This window comes from Anser cygnoides, chromosome 7 (genome assembly GCF_040182565.1).
Source record: "Anser cygnoides isolate HZ-2024a breed goose chromosome 7, Taihu_goose_T2T_genome, whole genome shotgun sequence".
Taxonomy (NCBI): Eukaryota; Metazoa; Chordata; class Aves; order Anseriformes; family Anatidae; genus Anser; species Anser cygnoides.
The window spans coordinates 25,767,916-25,786,439 of NC_089879.1; the positions used below are offsets into that span (position 1 = coordinate 25,767,916).

Genomic DNA, 18,524 nt, shown 5'->3' on the forward strand with positions numbered 1-18,524 from the left:
AAGTTGCGCAACACTCCTGATGGCTACAAATACGATGCTGGTTTTGATCGCTCTGATTCCAAGAAAGATAACTTTTTCGTTGCAGCGTCTACCTCCCTTTCTGATGCATTTCGAAACTCGAGCGTGGACGCGCTCAAGAACACGAAGCCACTCTCGCAGACGGACGCTGTTTAAATGCTCGTTGTGCGGCGGGCTCGAAGCGCCGGCCCAGCGGCGCATGGGGCGCGGGCTGCACCCCGCACGGCCGGCCTCGCTTCTGCTCTCCTCTGCTGTGCTCCTCTCGGGCGGGACGCGGCCGGCTCTGACGCCATCTGCATGCGCCGCAGCGCGGCCCGGCGGCCGGGGCCCGGCGCGGTGGCGGCCGCGGGGCGCGGGCGGCTCCGGCTCCTCCCCTGCACCGCAGCGGCGGCTGCTCCGAGCCGAACCGAGCCGCCCCCCGGAGCCGAGCCGCCGCCGGCCGTGCCCGCGCTGCCCCATGGCCTCCCCGGCGGCGGCGGGCCCCGGCGCTGCGCTGCCGGCCGGTGCGGGTGCGGGTGCGGCGCGGCGTGACTTCTACTGGCTGCGCTCCTTCATCGCCGGAGGTGGGTCGGGGGCGAGTGCTGCCTGCCCCCAGGAGCTGCGGCGGGAGGTGGCTCCCGTGGCGGTAAGGCTCCGTCCGAGGGGTGCTGCCCTCCGGGAGGTGCGAGGGGAGGGGAGCCCTCCTTCGAGGGCAAAGACTTCGCCCAGCGCTGCGGCTTCAGCGGGTGGCGGCCCTTGTCTGCGGCGGCACGTAGACCTAGCTTAGGCAGTGAGGCTGCTGGGGTTTTGTGGCATGCTTCTAGAGGATGTCCCCTAATTGGGGCCTTCTAGACTTCCTATGTAAGTTTCCTCTCACCCACTCCGTTTGAAAATGCATTAGGAAATCCTTTATTTAACTGCTGACTTGAAGAACTTTGGCATCCCATGGCTTTTTTTTCTCCTCTTGGAAAGGTGTCGCAGGGTGTTGTGCCAAAACAACCACTGCACCACTGGATCGAGTGAAGATCTTGCTGCAAGCTCATAACCACCATTACAAACATCTAGGTAAGATGGCTGCGGGCCTAATTTTGTTGTGAAATGCAATGTCTGTCATTTAGGTTTGTTGAGTTATTCAGTGATGAAATGGTGATAAAGGTGCTAATCAGACAGAAGGTTATTTACGTTTGGCAGTCGCTGTGCCGTATATTGCAAGCATTTAAAAACGAAACCAACCAACCAAACGGCCCTTAAACAAGAGATGTTGAGCCTGTACAATTAAGTTGCAGCACTGGTTGACAAGTTAGAGATTGAGATGTCAGAATAATCCTCCATAAGGCGTAAGAGCTGGGGCTTGATCCTCTTCTTACTGAAGTCAGCAGGAGATTGGTAATCACAGGTTCAAAGCTTGGGATCATTTATGTAAGACCTGTCACTGCTGGTAACTGTTACTGTGTTTACTGCCAGTACCGGCCTGCAGGGCTTGTGGGAGTGGGCACTTTTCAGAGCTTGGTGGTCCTTGCAGAGGGGCTGGTGATACCACCTGATATCAGGACCGCTGAGTCCTGTCAGGCTCATGCACTTACCCTCCTTGACAGCAGCGTGATTGATGGGAATTGAAAATAAAAGTGGACTGGTGCTTTGCAAAAGGTGCTGGTGATCTGCATTCGGCATCTGTGTTACATCATGGTGAGAGAGTCAACTCAATTGTCAGCATGTTCAGAACCGTTCGCTGTGGGGCTGTAACAGTGCCCTCTTGTGCATAATACTTGAGATATTTTGTCATATGGTCTTGAAATATGTCCTAACTTATGTCCAGAAATTCAGATGGGTGTCCAGAAAAAAATCATCGAGTTAGTTAACATTACATGAAATGAAACTTCAAAATTTTTAACTTAAAGACTAAAGATCATGTTTTTAAGGCTGGAAAAATAAATCTTGCAACAAAATTCAACGGATGTATATTAACTTTGATGTACGAAAAAGGGAAGCACGAAGCATGTGGCAGCTTGGTAATGCAGTCACATAAGTACACATTCAAATCTTCACTCTAACAATGGAAAGCTGAAATAATTGGTTTGACTAATATTTTAAATTATTACTTTGGTTTGTACTGTGCCATAGGTGGCACTAGATAAGGCAGAGTTAAGACTAGACATAGTTAAGTTTTGTATTCTTCTCCACTTAGAGAGTTAAATACGATTCTGATTGTTAGAAACGTGTCTGACTTGAATGCGTGTCCTTGTTACGTGTAGGCAAAAAAAAAGAAAATTATATGGATAGAATACCTGTATGTGTAGAGATCCAGTGGGTGGGTTCATCGCAGTCCTCACTAAATGTTTTTACTGTCCCTGCTCTGTGGAGTTCATGACAGCTGGATCTCAGAGCGTGTATTGAAAGAAATAAAAACAGTAACTCAGCATTGCAGGGTAGAGAGAAATTCTAGTCGTGGCATAAATATTTTCAGAGGCACATAGTAAGTGCAACCTCTTAAAAATAGATACACTATTGTATTCGTAGAACCCCAGAAGCTAATTAACATTTGTTTAATTTTTAAATGGAAGTTTATCATTTTGTTTTCTGCCTGCAAGTAAGGTAGAGGTGGAAGCTTTACTCAGGTTCACCTCTTCTTAAGTAGTTGCATGTGAAAATTGCTCAACTGTTATGGTTTATTCCTTTAAAGAAAAAAAAATAAAAGGGAAAAAAATGTCAACTTGATAGCAGTTGTTTATAACTAATAATATGCTTATCCTAAAGCTGTTGGTTTTGCCCTAACTTTATGTGATTTTGCATTATTTACCACCCATCAAAAGGGAGTAGGATTGCTGCTTCTTTGAGACAGGAAGTGTAAAATGTTGAAGTAATGGGAGTCTTAAAGTTGTTTACTTCATTTCCTCAGTAATGGCATTTAATCTCTAATTTAGCATGTAACAACAATAGGTTGTTTGCCCATTATTTTAGATTTGTAAGGTTTTTTGTTGTTATTGTTAATTGACTTTGGAATTGAGTGAAATGCAACTCAACAGGTTTATTTCCTTCTGTTGCTAGTCTTAGCTTTTGTGGGTAGCTATTGTCATTTGCAGTAGGATTGGTGGCAGTCCAGGCAAGCATGAGGCTTGAAATATGTGAATGCAGAAGGAGGTTCGCTGAATATAGGAGGCGAGAAAGTTGGTAAAAACTTAACCTTAAACCTCTTCCTTCTGGCAACATTTTGGCATTAAAAGTGGGTTTTCCACTCTCCATAGTTAAAGGAGCAACACGGTTGGACTTTACTTCTATGCATACTGTCCTATTGTACTTGCTTGAAACTTTTTTTTTTTTCCAGTGTAATTGTTAAATACCTCTTTTTGCATTGTGGCAGGAGTGTTTTCTACGTTGTGTGCTGTCCCCAGAAAGGAAGGTTACCTTGGGCTGTATAAAGGAAACGGGGCAATGATGATTAGAATCTTTCCATATGGCGCAATTCAATTTATGGCATTTGACCAATATAAAAAGGTAGTTGAATTTATTTTTTTCTCTTCTTTTATTTTTTCTCTTTTCATCTGGCTGCAGTGAATACAGATTTTTAAGTGATCAAAACTAACACTGAAACTTTCGTTTCTTACTAGTTAATCTGCACATCTTTCATAAAGTTGCTTAATTTTATCCAAATCTACCCATTAAAAATTTCAGGGCAACAGTGAAACTGTTTGCAGTGCTGCTTAAGGAAAAATTCCCAACAATTTTTGTTGCTTTGTATTGTTCAGTGTGTGTGTTTTTTTTTTTCATATATATATATATATATAAAGGTAATTAAAGTCTGCTGCTAGTTATTTTGCTAAAAATAGACCTTTGTGAAGAAAGTAGAAACAAAATACAAAACATAACCTTTTTATTCTTTTTTATACTGTGTTGGAATTCTTAGTACCTGATGGATGGAATAACGTTAACTTGAAAATCTGTCTGGCTGTATTACTCTTATGTTTGACCTGAGAAATGACTGTCAGTGTCAGGCTGTAGATAAAAATGACCTGGAAGAGAAGATGCATATTTCAGGGGGCCCGTGTGATTTGTGTATTCCTTTGTACTCTAATGCATTTAGTCTTTCATAATAAATCCCCACAGCATGTTTTGGAAATCAGATGTTAGCATGACTATGTTTTTAAGCTTATACATAGCGAAAAATACAATTTTACTGTTAGCAATGAGGAATTTCATAGTTGCAAGGTCAGATTTAGTACCCAGTGAAGTAAATTGCAGGATTTTCACTGAAGACAGCAAGATTCAAATTGTGACTTCCCTCCCAGAAAAGGAAGTTTCAGAAGGCTCACACAAAGAACTAACTGTAATGAGCTTCATATGTTCTTTTTTGTGGTGTAATTATAAATGCTGTTGATCAAAACACTATGCTTGTTTTATATTGTGTTGAACAAAAGAGCACAAGCCATGCTTTATAATGAAATGATTTGTGAATCCACAAATTTCAAGAAACCATTTAATGTCATAGCAGTTTCTTGTATCTGTTATTTGACAACAAACATTCAAGATAGTTGATGGAGCAGTGTGTAAAAGGAGGAAAAAAAATCCCAAAGAAGGAATATATGAAATAATCCCATGAATGATTCTTCATAGGAAAAACTGCTTCTTAAAACTGCTCAGTTCTTTGATGCAAGTCTGAAAACTGTTTTCTAACTTCCTTGAAGGACTTAATGTCATTTAGGAAGTTCTTGTTCAAACAAATGTGTAACTTTCCAATTTTGCTCACTGTCCTTTGTACTCTGTCATGCGAAAGGGATAGTATTCAGTTTGCCTTGTTTGAACTGGATTAAAGATGACTAAATAAACAATCTAGTGTCCAAAGTAAATAGTACAAATAAGTTCAACTAATCATTCTGCCTTGTTACAAGTATTTTAATACTTGGGTGTTTTTAATAAGAAATTGGTACCAACATAAATTTTCAGAAAACTCCTTTAACAGTAATTAAGTGGTCTGGTTTGAATTTGTAGGGTTGTAAACTTCTTATAAACAGCTACAGGGTTTGCATTAATGTGCCAGTAAATGGTGTGATGTATTTCCTTGTATTTTCTATATACAACTATTGTAAATGTTCCTTATTTTGTAGGTAATAAAGAAGCACCTTGGGATTTCAGGGCATGTGCATCGGTTAATGGCTGGATCCATGGCAGGTATGGTTTTGTACTTGTGTTTCAGACATCCTTTTTGCTGAAAATCCAGTATTTGATTAGAGGATGGTTTATTGTGTTCTCAGGTCAAACTCCTGCAAATTTGTATTAAGCAAAAATACGTGTAAATGGTTATGGTAACAAATAGTTGCCTAGTTAAAACTGTTTGACTGAGAGTATTCTTTAAAATATATTTGTTCCAACACTGAATTCTGTGCTAGGCTGTAAAGCACAGGTTTTATGGTTTTCCTTATGGCTTCTAAATAATGAAAAATGCAGTCTCATCAGGATGGAGAGTAAAGATGCAGGTTTTTGTAGAATTGGCTCATCAGCCTGTCTGCCATTGCTACTAGGTTGAAAATAAGCCTGGAGAAATAGAGGGAAATGCAGCTGTTTAAATGGGTGGATTCTTTGGATTTCCCAGAAATGTTTATATGTTCAACGTGCAGTGTAGGATTGTCATAATACCCCTTACAGCATATATGTTAACGATAAAAATAATCAGTTATCAATTAGTGCAATAACAGTAGGAAAAATAACCACTTTTAACTGCCAGTATATAATATGGTTATACAAGTCCATTTTTCTTTTGCTGGTCATTCAACCAAATGTAGCTAAGAATAAAAACAGGGGAAGGTAAGTAATAGCGGACAGATTTTTAATCGAGGTGTTTTTTCATGTTTTTACATTGTAAAAGAGGCTTAACACAGTCTATTGACAGTCCTTAACTAGTTGCTATGTATTAATATGTAGTTTCTTTTTTTTTTTTTTTAAAGGATGAGTTATGCTAACTTCAGTTAAACTAGGAAGACTTTATGAAAGCATTTTGGTTTTGCATGCCATCTGAGAAAAGGGAAAGATATGTTCCAGAACTTGGCTGGCTTTTTGTCTAAAAGAAGTGAAAAAAATACATATATATATATATATATATAAATATATTATTTTTTCTGGCTTTAACTGCATTAAAAAATATTTTTCCCCAAAGTTCTTTATTATTAGTTTTTTCAGGAGTCTTGTCAGAGACCAGGGACCTGACTTGTGAGACACTGTAAAAAACTTTGAATAATCAGTTAACTCTGTCAGTGTTGGACATGCTGAAATTCTTTGTGTAGATAAATTAATAGCATCTGACATAGTTTTAAGCAGCCTTGTAGTTAAATGTTTTGTGTAGTTTGAGTAACAGAAATATGATGAATATACAGAGAATATATCTGGAAACCCTGATCAAATGAAATGCTTGGCGTGGTGCATTTAAGTACAATACACTCAATAGTCTGGTATTGAGAACCCCAAAACTGAGTAGATGAGCTGGACCTAGGCGTGCAGTGAAATGAGTATAACACACAAGTATGGTAGTAGTGTGACATTTGGGGAGTTCTAATATTTGTTTATTAGGTTGCATTAATATTAGATAAGAGGGGAGGGTTTGAATTGAGCTTGCCAAGAAGATACTGGGAGGAAGGAGGCACAGAGTCTGGAGTGTTAGAAGTTCTCTAGAATTGCAAGCAAAAAGAGAGAAGACTCTTAAAAGCAATTGGCAATATTTCTGGCTTTAACTCCCATGGCTTAGTCTCTTCCTGGCACCAATAAAGGGATATAATCCTCTTTTTTTCTACGTTTAAATGAGTGAAAGAGACAGTGAGCTGCACGCACCTCAATGTTAATGGAGAGGGGTCTTCACAGTTTCCTAGAACATAGTGTTATGCAATTGAAAATGGCTAGCCCTTGGTTCCTATTCCTTTTTGTCCCTTCTGTGCCATCAGACAACACAGCTGTCTGCATTCACTTCAGTGTGTGGTACAGATACTTAAATCTTGCTTATGTCAGTGTTTCCAACATTACTAACAGTCAACAGACCTGAAATCAGCTTCAAAACGGTGGGAACCTTTTGAGTAGCTTTTGTAACTGATAAACGGGATCAAAGGCATATCCACAGGGAAAAGCAAGGCAATGAGGATGGGGGCAGTGGAGTGAGAGAAAAGAAAAACCTATTGTAATGCATGTATTTAAGGAGGTTGAGTTAAAGTTACTGTGGAAACTTCAACTCTGAATTTCCTGGGCCTTGTGTGATTCAAATTTCAGCTGTAACACCTCATTAACAGATAAATGGCTTATAACTTTTTTTTTAAGAAAAGACAGAGCTGGGGAGAGGATTGAGAAATCATAGATGTTAGTGGGGTTTAGGAAACAAAATAACACCTGTATTACAAAATGACTTTGCAAATCTAAATATTTTTAATTTTTCTTACTGACAAATCTGGCTTAAAACAGAAATGTGTATTTCCTCCCCTGCCCTTGATTAACTCAAAAAAAAAAAAAAAGAGCAAAGTGCCGAAATAGACTGGATGTTAACAGAATAAACACAAGTTCTGTGAAACTAATAGAGAAAGAAAGCATGGTGGTGGTTTGTTTGTTTTTACTAAAAGTGATTGGAAAACAGTACGGGGGTAGGAGGGTACTGCTATCTCAATTTTAAATAGTATCTAACTAACAGTTATCTAATTGAGTTAACATTTAAAAAGAATCAGTGCTGTTTACTTCTTCAGGTGCCATTTAGAAAGACATACAATTATGTATTAAAGGCCTAGACATACTAGGACTTGTAAATTATCCAGTTCTTTAACCAGTCTGATGCATGTTCTTTGTCATCAGCTGTGTCTCTCTTTGTATAGTTCCCATAGTTCCCAGTTTTTTTAGAAGATGCCTCCTTGATAAATTAATCTACTTTATGCTAGTGAAGGAGTATGTTTCCTTGCAGGCTGTGACTTGTGTGTATCATTTTCCAAAATGTATATCTCTGAATAACCTGGTAGTACTAATTTAGTCTATGTAGTTTTTGATATAGTACAAAGAGCATGATGTAGAAATCAGATAAAACATGTACATCAGGTATGTTTGCAGTACTTGATCTTTGTATACGTATTTCACTTCGTTCTTGTTTTAGATATGTTTAGTTTTGATTTTCAGAGAAAGAGAGAAAATTATTAAAAATGGAGGAGTAGTAGGGAAATTGGGAGACAGTTCAATACCTATTCAGCTAAACTCATTGTCAACTTCGAAAGCTTGGACGGCCTAATTCTTGTGCTTCGTTTACGCTGAGTCTCAGTAAAAGTCTGTGTAACCCAGTATCTTGTCCCCAAGAGTGGTCAGAGGTGCTTGAAGAAAAATTGGTAAGTGAGAAATGATCTTTCCCTGACAGTTCCTTGACTTCGGTGGGGTAGGTACTTCTGAGTCAGCATTTGCAATGAAAAAGTTGCTGTATTTGAAGAAGTGGTACCTTACAGGAGGGAGGAACTACATCTGCCTTATTACGATTATTTCAGATAAGATGCTGGGATTTGCCATAGGTATCTCTGAACTGGGGAGAGACTTCCAGTTCTGTCCTGTTGAACCAACCTTAGCGGAGATTTCTGTCTCAAGTTAGTTGAAAAAGACGACTTCCTCAGGACAGGGAATCAGTCTTACGGTGTTGTGGTCCATCTTCTGATAACTCATAGCATTTAGGGAGTAGAGATGAGATTAGTATTCTTGTTGACTTCCCCAAAATGGCTTTCAGTGTCCCAATGCTGCCACCATTCCTCCCAGAAAAGGTAGTGTCTCTTCTGACAGAGAAAATCTTAATCCTTTGCCACGTTTTGCTCATATGAACAGTAAGCAGTAACGTGCCTCTCCAAGTTCCTTCAGGAAAGCATATTTTGTGGTTTTATCATCCATTAATGTTGGACATCCTTTTTTTTTGTTTTTTGTTTTTTTCCTGTTTCCAGAATTCATGGCTAGAGGATTTTAAGATAAAGTCAAAAATGGGTCCTATTTAAAACCGTACTACATAGTTTCTTTCAGTCCCCTCTGATTTTTTTTTTTCTTGAATTGTGCTGGTTTTGGACTTCTTGTCGACTACTTAGTGCATTCATCAAACTTTGGGTTGGTCTGCTAGTCTTTGTACAGAGGATATTCCTGGATACTTAGTGCATGAGTGGAATGAGAATGGGGATAAGTTTGCCCATGTTCTGTATTACGATAACTTTCCTGTGAACTTGAAAGCTCTGTAAAAGTTTTGCTCTTTTTTTCCCCCCTTTTTTGAAACTGCTTGAATTCATCCATTTTACAATATGTCTGGATGTCTTGGGCAATCCATTAGGAAAAGGCTGCAGTCTGAGGGATTGCATTTAATAATGTAGGTCAGTGGAAACAGTTCTAAAATTGCTTTGGTGTTATACAGCTTCCAACTTTTGAACCCTAGGGGTGAGACTGCATCAAAAATCAATGGCAGATGTCTGCTTTTTGTTCAGAGGAATAGTTCAAAATGTCTGAAAGAGGTGTTTTTGTCTTTTAAAATAAAAGCTACAGGACAACAAACTTTGCTCTCAGTTGACAGCTGACCAGTGTCAGCTTTTTGGGTAGCCTTCTCATGCTGTTAATTTTTTTTGTCTGTTCCCATCTAACACTGATATTTTATGTCAGATAATTCAGCTAACTGAAGTTGATTTTTGTCTCTCCAGACATAAGTTATAGAGATCTTTGCTGGAACTGACTGACTGTTTTTGCTTGTTTCACTTTCGTCTCTTCCCTCTTGTGGCTTTCTCCTCCTCTTATGGAAGAGGGAGAAAATGATGCACATACAAAAGAGAGATCATTAACAGAGTATTAAAACTTAGGAGGAACTGGCGATTTCCTGCCAGTGTTCCAAAGTGTGCCCATCTTCTGTAGGATCAATTTTAAGGGTGATCTTTAGATAAAGAAGAGCAGTTGCTAGGAAGCAGAATAGGCTTTTGCTTTCTTCTTCTCCTTTTCCCAGTATTTTTTTTTTTTTCAAGAGCCAGTGGTACACCACCAGAAAATAATCTGGTGAGTAAGAAGATTTTAGTAAGCAGTTTTAACCATCCCCTCCAAATAATTTGTCAGAAACTGAGTGGTTTACCTCAAAGCCTAGTGGTAGAAAGGAATTTGTTATTCAGGTAACTGTTATAGAAGTTATTCTTTGTACTGAAGGTCTGTTTCCAAAATGACAAGTTGGTCGGTTATCTACACAGTTTTGAAGTAGGATTCATCCAGTTATGAGCTAAGATTCTTTTCTTTTTAGCATCTTGTTAAGTCTTGAAATAGTTTTTTTGGTCAAAGTTTTAAAACAGAAGTGCTGGTATAACAGGAACTATAAAAATGCAGTGATGCAACATAGTGCTCTTCATTAGTAGGCTCCTGACTTTATTTTAAATGTCATTAGAATATGTTCAGTATTTTCAGATGCAGTAGGTAAATGCATGTATCTCCATCCAGTAATCACATTTGAATTCTGACAACTCTTTGGTAATTAAACATATAAATGGTGCTATTTAGTAGGTAACGTAGGATTAGATTTTGTGGTTGCAGTCCAGTAAAGGCCGAGGCACTTGATTAAGCTGACGCTTATGGGCCACGGTGAAGATTGCTCATGTGAATACAGTTAGGCCTGTAAATCTTTGGAGAATCAAGGTGGACGTGCGCAGCTTCAGTGAACATCGAGTATAAATATAAATGCCTTGTGTGTTGCTGAGGTTGCTATTTGCTGATTATAAGTGATAAAATTTTAAGTGCTTCTTTAACAAAATAATTTATATATGCTATTATATTCACTGCTACAAATGGAAATTCTAATTTTCAAAATAATCCTAGATCCAGATAAGGTGTAGGTGAGTTTTGTTTGCTTGTTTTGTTTTTGTTTTTAATAAAGGTATTACAGCAGTGATTTGTACTTACCCTCTTGATATGGTTAGAGTTCGTCTGGCATTCCAAGTAAAAGGGGAACACAAGTACATGGGAATTATCCATGCATTCAAGATGATTTACACAAAGGTATTTTTTCTTTTAATCTTCAGTCCTGTCAAAGCAAAATATGCTCCTTAAATTATGTTGCACTGCATTGAAGTAGTGCTGGTGGAAAATAACATGAGTTCATTGCGTGCACATTGAACTTAATGTAAAAAGTTATCTGGATGCTTCCTTCTACTTCGGCTGCTAAGATGTAGCTAAGGCTTGTATAAGTGGAAGGTAAAAACAAACAGCAGAGAGAAGTTGGTTTTCAAGAACGTATAGTAACGATTCCAAAAAATGTGGGGAGGAGGGATATGTATAATGCAGAAATATCTCCTAGGTTATGATGTTGGATATAGATTCTTCATTTTCCCTTCTTCATTTATGGAGCCAGCAGTTGTCCCCTCAATTCTTCAAGCACAAGAAACGGCACTTGCTGTTAGCTCCTCGTTGCTAAATGATGCTAGTCAGATTGCTGTTGTGCAAATCTGTATGAACAGATGTGTAGCTTAAGACGTTTGTTGTATTTCTTGCCACAAACATCCATGTATTTTTCTTTCAAAGGAAGGTGGTTTTAGTGGGTTCTACAGAGGGCTGATGCCAACTGTTGTAGGAATGGCTCCATACGCTGGTAAGTTAAAAACAGAACACAGCAATCCTTCACCATTTTTACGTGCTGCTAAATTGCTTGATATATTCGCACAGCTACTTAATTAGCTTCTGTTAAAATTGAGGATGTTTTACTGAATGGAGAGGGGAGGCCACTGGAAGCATTTGTAGTTTTTTATCTAAATTGATCAATGTGTGTTAAAACATCTTCAGCAGGCAAACCCTAGCTTTCCGGAGACTTGGAGTTGAGAGGCAAAGAGGCAAAGTAGTTGTTCTCTTTCTCTTCTGCTTCCCAGTCTTGTCATAAGAAAGCGTGTAGGTTCTCTCTCAAACAGGTAAATCCACGAGAGGGCAGAGGTGGAGGCTTAGAGGCTCTCTGTTGGCTCCATCTCCTGGTGACTTTTGTAAAAATACGTAGCCAAGCTGAAGTAGGTGGCATGAGATGGAGAAACAGCAGAACTACCTACCTAAACTACACTCACCTCTAGATGATAAGTGTTTTCCAGTTAAATAGATCTTAGGGGGTTACTCTTAACAGCAATTCAGTAATTTAAAAGCTGTGGTCTAGCTTATTTAAAGCATTCTTTTAACATTAATTATAAACGTTAATTTGGACAGAAGTTACTCTAAAACTTAAAGTATTATTTGTCAATTCTATTTCTTTCTGCATAAGAAAACATCTGATAGGATTGGAAAATAGTTTAATTTTGTAATTGCAGCTTTTTGTTTATGACGATGATACATACATCCAATTCTTTGCTCTTTTGTGAAAGTACATAAAATTAAATTTCCTTTTAGGTTTTTCATTTTTTACCTTTGGTACCTTAAAGAGCATTGGACTTGCTCAAGCACCTAACTTGCTTGGACGGCCTTCCTTAGATAATCCCGATGTCTTAGTTTTGAAAACACATGTAAATCTGCTGTGTGGTGGCATAGCTGGAGCAATAGCTCAGACGATATCGTAAGTTTGGGTATTGTTTGTTTTTTGCTATATAGCTGTTTGTTATAGAAAAAGTGTTTTATCTGAGAATGATTTTTTTTATGAGTCGAGTTGGTAGTAAGGATTTTTAATTGGACACACTGCAACTATATTGTTTCACTTAGTAAACATCTATTTAATTCTCAGGGGGGTTAAAGATAAATGCATTAAGTCAATTAAATTCAGACAAAACTAAAATCAGCTGGAATCTTGTGCGGTAAACTATGAAATCTGGACCGTGAACATCATTTGCAGAATTTTATTATTCCAATTTATTTCTAAGATTATGTAACCTGCAAAGCCATAGAATTTACAATATCTTAGACTTTTCTTTTGTTGTTTGGCATTACCTTATTATTACTTTGCCTCTTTTCTTCCATTCTCATGCTGTCCTTGTTATATTTTCTTTTGGCCATAAACCTAGTGAATTTGATAGACCTGTGTGGCATCAAAAATCACTGCATTACAAATGTCACAAATACATTTTCTATTAATCTTTAAACTGTTAATTTTATTTTTGATTCAGGTGTCTTCTCCCTCCAGCGTTTTACAGGCTGTTTTATATTCTCATCTGATCTTCATGTGTCTTCCTTACTCATGCCAAATGGAATACCTTAAAGGATCTGATATGCTGGTTTTGATTGTATAGGGAAGTCTCCCTTTTTGGAGAACTTTCAGCTGTGTTGAGAATCTAAGCCGGATTCCTGACTCACTGAAAAGGGAGCTTGGAGGTTGCACGTGGACTTCTGTATTCTTTTTGTTTGTTAAAAAAAAGAAAAAAACACAACACAGTATTCTCATGTAGTCATCACGCATCTGGTTGAACTGCTCTTCAAATATCTCCTCTGTAGATATCCTCTCGATGTAACTCGTAGGCGAATGCAGTTAGGAGCGGTTCTTCCAGATTCTGACAAGTGCCTGTAAGTATTTTCTTTTCACCTTCAGGAACTGAGTTCCGAGATGTCAGAGCCATGTGAAATTCTTAGTTTAATTTTTTTTTTTAAATAAGTTATTGTGGTGTTGATTTCATTATGCTTTTAATCAAATATGTTGTTTCCACACAGTTGGGCAAAAGCTGGGGTTAAAAAAATAAAAATCACATACACTTTATGTTTTTACTAATACTGTGTTTGTATGAATAGATACATATTTCATATTTTAACTCAGCTAACTCATCTTTAGTATCCTTAGGATCCCTGAGAGACTGCCTACTTCTCCTGAAATGAGATGTCTCAAGGCATTTCTTTAATGGTGCAGAATCTGTTACAAAAGTTGATGTTAAATAATATTGTTCTATTTGACCTGCTTTACTGACTTCACTTACAGTAATGTCACATGCACTGATTGTAGTTGGGGTTCCTGCAGGTTTTTTAGTCATATGCTTCAGTCCAATAGAGGTGGAAGTACCATAATATCCTTAAAATCATACTGTTAAGTCAATTGTCATCTTGAAAAACATTCTGAGTTTCATATTCCCCTAACAAATTCAACTCCAGGAAAGTTTTATCTTGGTTACTTCACATTTTGTGGAATTGTGTGTATCTGAGTCCTGTGTGAGCCACCTGCTTGGTGTGTGGGATCTTACAAGCAGTAGTCTCAGTGAGCTTTCATAAATACCGTAGAGGTTGCTTACTATGGAAGTTGCTGTTTTGTTCTTCATTAACAGCATAAGTTTTTTGTTTTCTTTGATTATTTTTACTCCAGATACTATTAAAATAAAAATGTGTTACTTGTCCTTGAGCTTTTGCTTCCTGCGTTTGCGAGAACTAACGCTTTTACAATTAGGTTTCCCAGTTTAACAATTGTGTTGTGACTGTGTTTGTAGAGAGCTGTACCCTGTAGTAGACGAATGTCTTTAGAGGACAGGAGGGTAAAACAAGAAAATTACTGAAATTCTGAGGCACACTGAAGATATTCTCAAAGAGTAATGTCTTTAATAGCTTGGAGTGTTGAGCACCTTACAGGTTTTCACTTGAGGGCTTTGCATTGTAATGTCTTTACTCAGTTTCAATATAGCTATGTGAGGAAAGTCTTTCTCCTTGCATACCTTCTGCAAATTCTGCTTCTAATAGGGTCAAACATTATACTTAACATGCATTAGTGTCTCTCTTGAGAGAAAAGAGGTCTTTGCTTGAGGTGAGAAGGCTACACGCACGCAAGATGTAGAATACAGGGCTAAACAAGCTTTATGTGTAGAACTTTAGGAGGGCAGGTATGATCCTGTGCTCAAAGAAAGAGAATGGAATGCAAAACCTAAATACTGACCTTTAATGCAAGAAGTGTGCATTGGGCAAAGTATATTGTTTTTGTTACTTTGTATTTACATTGGTAAGACAGAAATGGTGCTTCTTAACTGCCTCCTGCCGGATAGAAAACAATGTGTGTCCATTCTGGTGTAAAATTTCTCACTATATCTGTTAGGGCAGATTATTTTCAGACTGAAGTGTCTTGAGATGGGATTGCACTGTCCTCTTTCCGATTTCCAGCCTTTGTGTGCAAACGTCTTGCAGAAGCTCAGACTGTCTTCTGAGTCCTGAAAGGACTGTCATATTCTGCTTTATGGAGTCACTTTTTTTTTTTATGATAGATCTCTTAAGAATCAAGTAAAAGAAGTGTCTTGTGTTTAAGAAAGTGATTTTGCCTGTTGAATGCATATACTCAATAATGATTCAAGTTCTTATTTTTCCAGTACAATGGTGCAGACACTGAAATATGTCTATCAACAACATGGAATACGAAGAGGATTATACCGTGGTCTATCGCTAAATTATATTCGTTGTATTCCTTCCCAGGCAGTGGCTTTTACCACATATGAACTTATGAAACAATTCTTGCACCTCAACTAAATTTTTTGAAGCTTTAAGGTAAAAGTACACCATCAGTCCTCAAGTTATATTGGTGAATAAATTACTTGAAGTTGAATATATGATACTGTGGAACTGCTGTTGTCTGACAATTTTATTTGCCAAAATGTAGTTAATTTTCTGGAATAAAACCAGGAGACAGATCATAATAAGTATTAGTTAGCTATAAGGATTTTTTGCACTTGATCTTGTAGCCTTCATTAGATTAATGTTAAGAATTACACAGTTTTAAAATTACACCCACATTTTATACGGGTTTCAAGCTGTTAGCTATTTAGCTTTATCACCATTCCAGGAGTTATATACATGATTGTATTGCTTTTTAAGCTAATAGTTAGACGTCTGTTCTTCTTAAAAATGACTAAACTAATTTGAATAAAATGTAATGATTTTTATATTCAACTACTTGCCAGCTCTGCAGAAGCTAAACTCAGTAGACCACAACTTTACAATCTTTTCTTTTTTTTTTTTTCCTTTTGTACAAATTTTCTGTATGGTAAGAACAATGCACATATCTTCAGATAGGTACATATGAAAGTCCTTTCAGACATTTCAATAAATTATGACACAAAGTGTTGAACATTATTTGTAATCTTGCAATTCAGAAAACAGTTTATTTGCATGCATTCTATTCTAAAAAGAAAATGCTCTATCTACACAAAGAAAAGCAGGGGGAACTTGTACAGTGACAAGTGCTAGAAAAGATCTTAAGGCAGTTAGTATGGGCCTAATCTTGCAAAGCATTATGTACCTTTTCTGTGGAGCTTAATGTTCTCAATTTAGTTTATCGAAGGCTGTAAGTATATTATGTACTTGACAGTACTGGCTTTTGTAAACAGGTTTGTCCCTACCTTAAAACATGGTGACAAACATGAGTGCATGCTGCTGCATTTACTTATTTAGGCATCTGGACCATATTCAACCTCTTGGGGAGGATGTGGGGAGGAATAAATGAAGATTGTATTGGGAATCTGTAGATGTGTGTATGTATTGTTTCTAAAGTATGATATGCAATAGACTATTACATTTTTCTCCTCCTACAATTCCTTTTGTAGAAGGAATTGTTTTCCCCATTGGTTAATATATAATTTGCATTGGTACTTTTGATTTTATTCACTTGATTCAGGAAACTGTAAAGCATTTGCTTTAAGTGATGTAAATTATTTATTTATTGTAAATATTTTAGCAGTGTCCTTTAAGAATTGGTAATGGTTTTGTTAAATGAACTGGTTGATGATACAATGAATTTGCTTAATTTTGACAAATTTGACAAGCTGGATTTTGAGTTATATATCCCAAATCAACTTTTATGGCTCATTTTTTTCCCAGTTTTCTTAAAAGTATGTATTTCTTTGATATTTAACAATACAGTTATGGACAGAGAACAAGATGTATTTGAATTTATTTTATTAAAAATTTTGAAGTAATATTTGTGTGATTTTGTGTGTTGCAGGAAAAAAAAAAGTTTCTGAAATTGCCTGAATGTTTCTCCTTGTAGTTAAACCTGCATAAAATTGTCATTCTTAATTAAAAGAGACAACAATTAAGATTTTTGGTCTGATTTTTAGTTTGACTTGCAGGAACACTAACCAATATTGCAGTGAATTTTTATTTCTAAAAGTCCTTACCAGAGAGTTAAATCCATTGTGTGTGTATTATGAAAAATGTGTGCCATTTTTTTCCTGTATTGTTCTACTGTGTGAGCAAAATAGCTGTCTTGTTTGTCCGTCAGTTCTGAGACTCAAGTGACAGCTCTTTTCCAGGTTAATACTGCAGTGTTTAAAGAGTTTTACGTCTTAACTCTAGTTAAAAGAAAGAAGCTGAGGAACTTGAATAGGTATGCATTTATGTCATGAAGAGTTAAGTAGCTATGCAAAATAAAGCAGAATCCAGAATATTTCCTCTTGGGAGGAAAAGAGCCGTAAAAAGTGTCCCCAGAATAATTGAGGAGGATATTGAACATGAAAAATTAGACCTATTGGATGAATCAGTGCTGTATCCTCAGCATTAGTTTTCAAAATAAAATTTAAAAGTGCACTAATAATTCTATTTTAAAGCATTACAATACTTGAGAAAGGTGTATGAAATGAAAAAAAGTGCTAGAACAGAGGAGACTTGTTTCTAATCTTTCGAGTAGATATACCTAACTTCTTCTGAAAGTGTTATTATAAAAGGTATTTCTTAAACAGAATGTTATAAATGAGTCCCAAATAGGATTGCAATCAAAGTTTACAATTTATTAAACGAATAGAGGCAAGCAAACAGCGCTGGGTGCGCTGGGAATCTCTGCTCCACCAAGATGCACACCCATTACGTAAGGCGGCTGGTTTTTGTGCTCCTAGGCTAATACATATTCATTATTACTTCTAGAAGAGACAGGGTTATTATAATTGGTTTTCGGAATCCGAAGCCCTCCCAGGGGTGCCTACGTATCAGTCTCTGGTGGTCTCTTGGGGGTCGTTCGTGCTGAAGGCTCGTGGTCTTCCTCCTTCAATCATCCTTCAGCTCCCCCTTCCTCCTTATTTGGTAGTCTCTTGGCCGGATGTCAGAAACTACTGCACATCCCCTGCAGTAGTCAGCAGTTTTTCTCTAAAAATCCCTTTGTTCTCTTATCACCTAAACCCGGGCCTCAATGTTAGCCCTTCAAATCCCTTAGTGACATGAATTGCTAGACCATTCCTTACAAGAACACAATTTATTTTGAATACCTCAGTACTGTATTTCATATATCTGACTGGCTGTATTTCCCAGGGTAGTCCACTTTACCACACGACTTTGAAGTGTAGATTTTATGCATTTAAAATGCTAATAAATAGACACATAGTTAAATACATTCTGTGTATGTAGGCCATTAAAATGGAAGAGTTTTTCATTACTTTTCATTAGGCCCAAATTTTTCATTTGTCAAAATGCTGGATTTGAGTTCATCAATTTAAATTGTCTCTACTGTAGAAGGTGAGGTAATTTATTTTTAAACTACCCTTCTGCCACTGGTTTTCTAAATTTACTGGTTTGTCAGCAATTTAACCTCAAGGAACATGGTGATCATTAACATATGGTTTTATTTTCAAACTATTCTAGTTCTTCAAATGTATCAGAGCATAACAATTGGAAATGTGTTTGAGTAC

The 18,524-nt window shown here is 37.4% G+C and overlaps 2 protein-coding genes across 14 annotated transcripts in view; one reads left to right on the forward strand and one right to left on the reverse strand.

The window, feature by feature from the left end:
* Positions 1-2,435, reverse strand: part of TET1 (tet methylcytosine dioxygenase 1) — an 83,607-nt gene extending 81,172 nt beyond the window's left edge. For 2 of the 4 annotated variants that reach the window (XM_067000169.1, XM_048069645.2), the window contains exon 1: positions 2,283-2,435. The gene's annotated coding sequence lies outside the window, so the exon portion shown is untranslated. The remainder of the gene's footprint in view (positions 1-2,282) is intronic. The other 2 variants (XM_048069649.2, XM_048069644.2) reach the window with 2 other exon arrangements.
* SLC25A16 (solute carrier family 25 member 16) lies at positions 4-16,945 on the forward strand. Of its 10 annotated transcripts, none has more exons than XR_007165445.2 (9): positions 10-581; positions 970-1,062; positions 3,356-3,489; positions 5,097-5,160; positions 10,865-10,986; positions 11,509-11,575; positions 12,352-12,514; positions 13,059-13,452; positions 15,222-15,372. XR_007165445.2 is itself a non-coding variant. In XM_048069671.2 (9 exons), exons 1-9 carry the CDS (start codon positions 476-478, stop codon positions 15,376-15,378), a joined length of 975 nt encoding a protein of 324 aa, XP_047925628.1. In that variant the 5' UTR covers positions 323-475; the 3' UTR covers positions 15,379-16,945. The 10 variants fall into 10 exon arrangements, 4 of the variants coding, with proteins under 4 accessions (XP_066856284.1, XP_047925628.1, XP_047925629.1 ...); XM_048069671.2 differs by having other exon boundaries at positions 323-581; positions 13,384-13,452; positions 15,222-16,945; XM_048069672.2 differs by having other exon boundaries at positions 500-643; positions 13,384-13,452; positions 15,222-16,945.
* Positions 16,946-18,524: the final 1,579 nt, after the last annotated feature.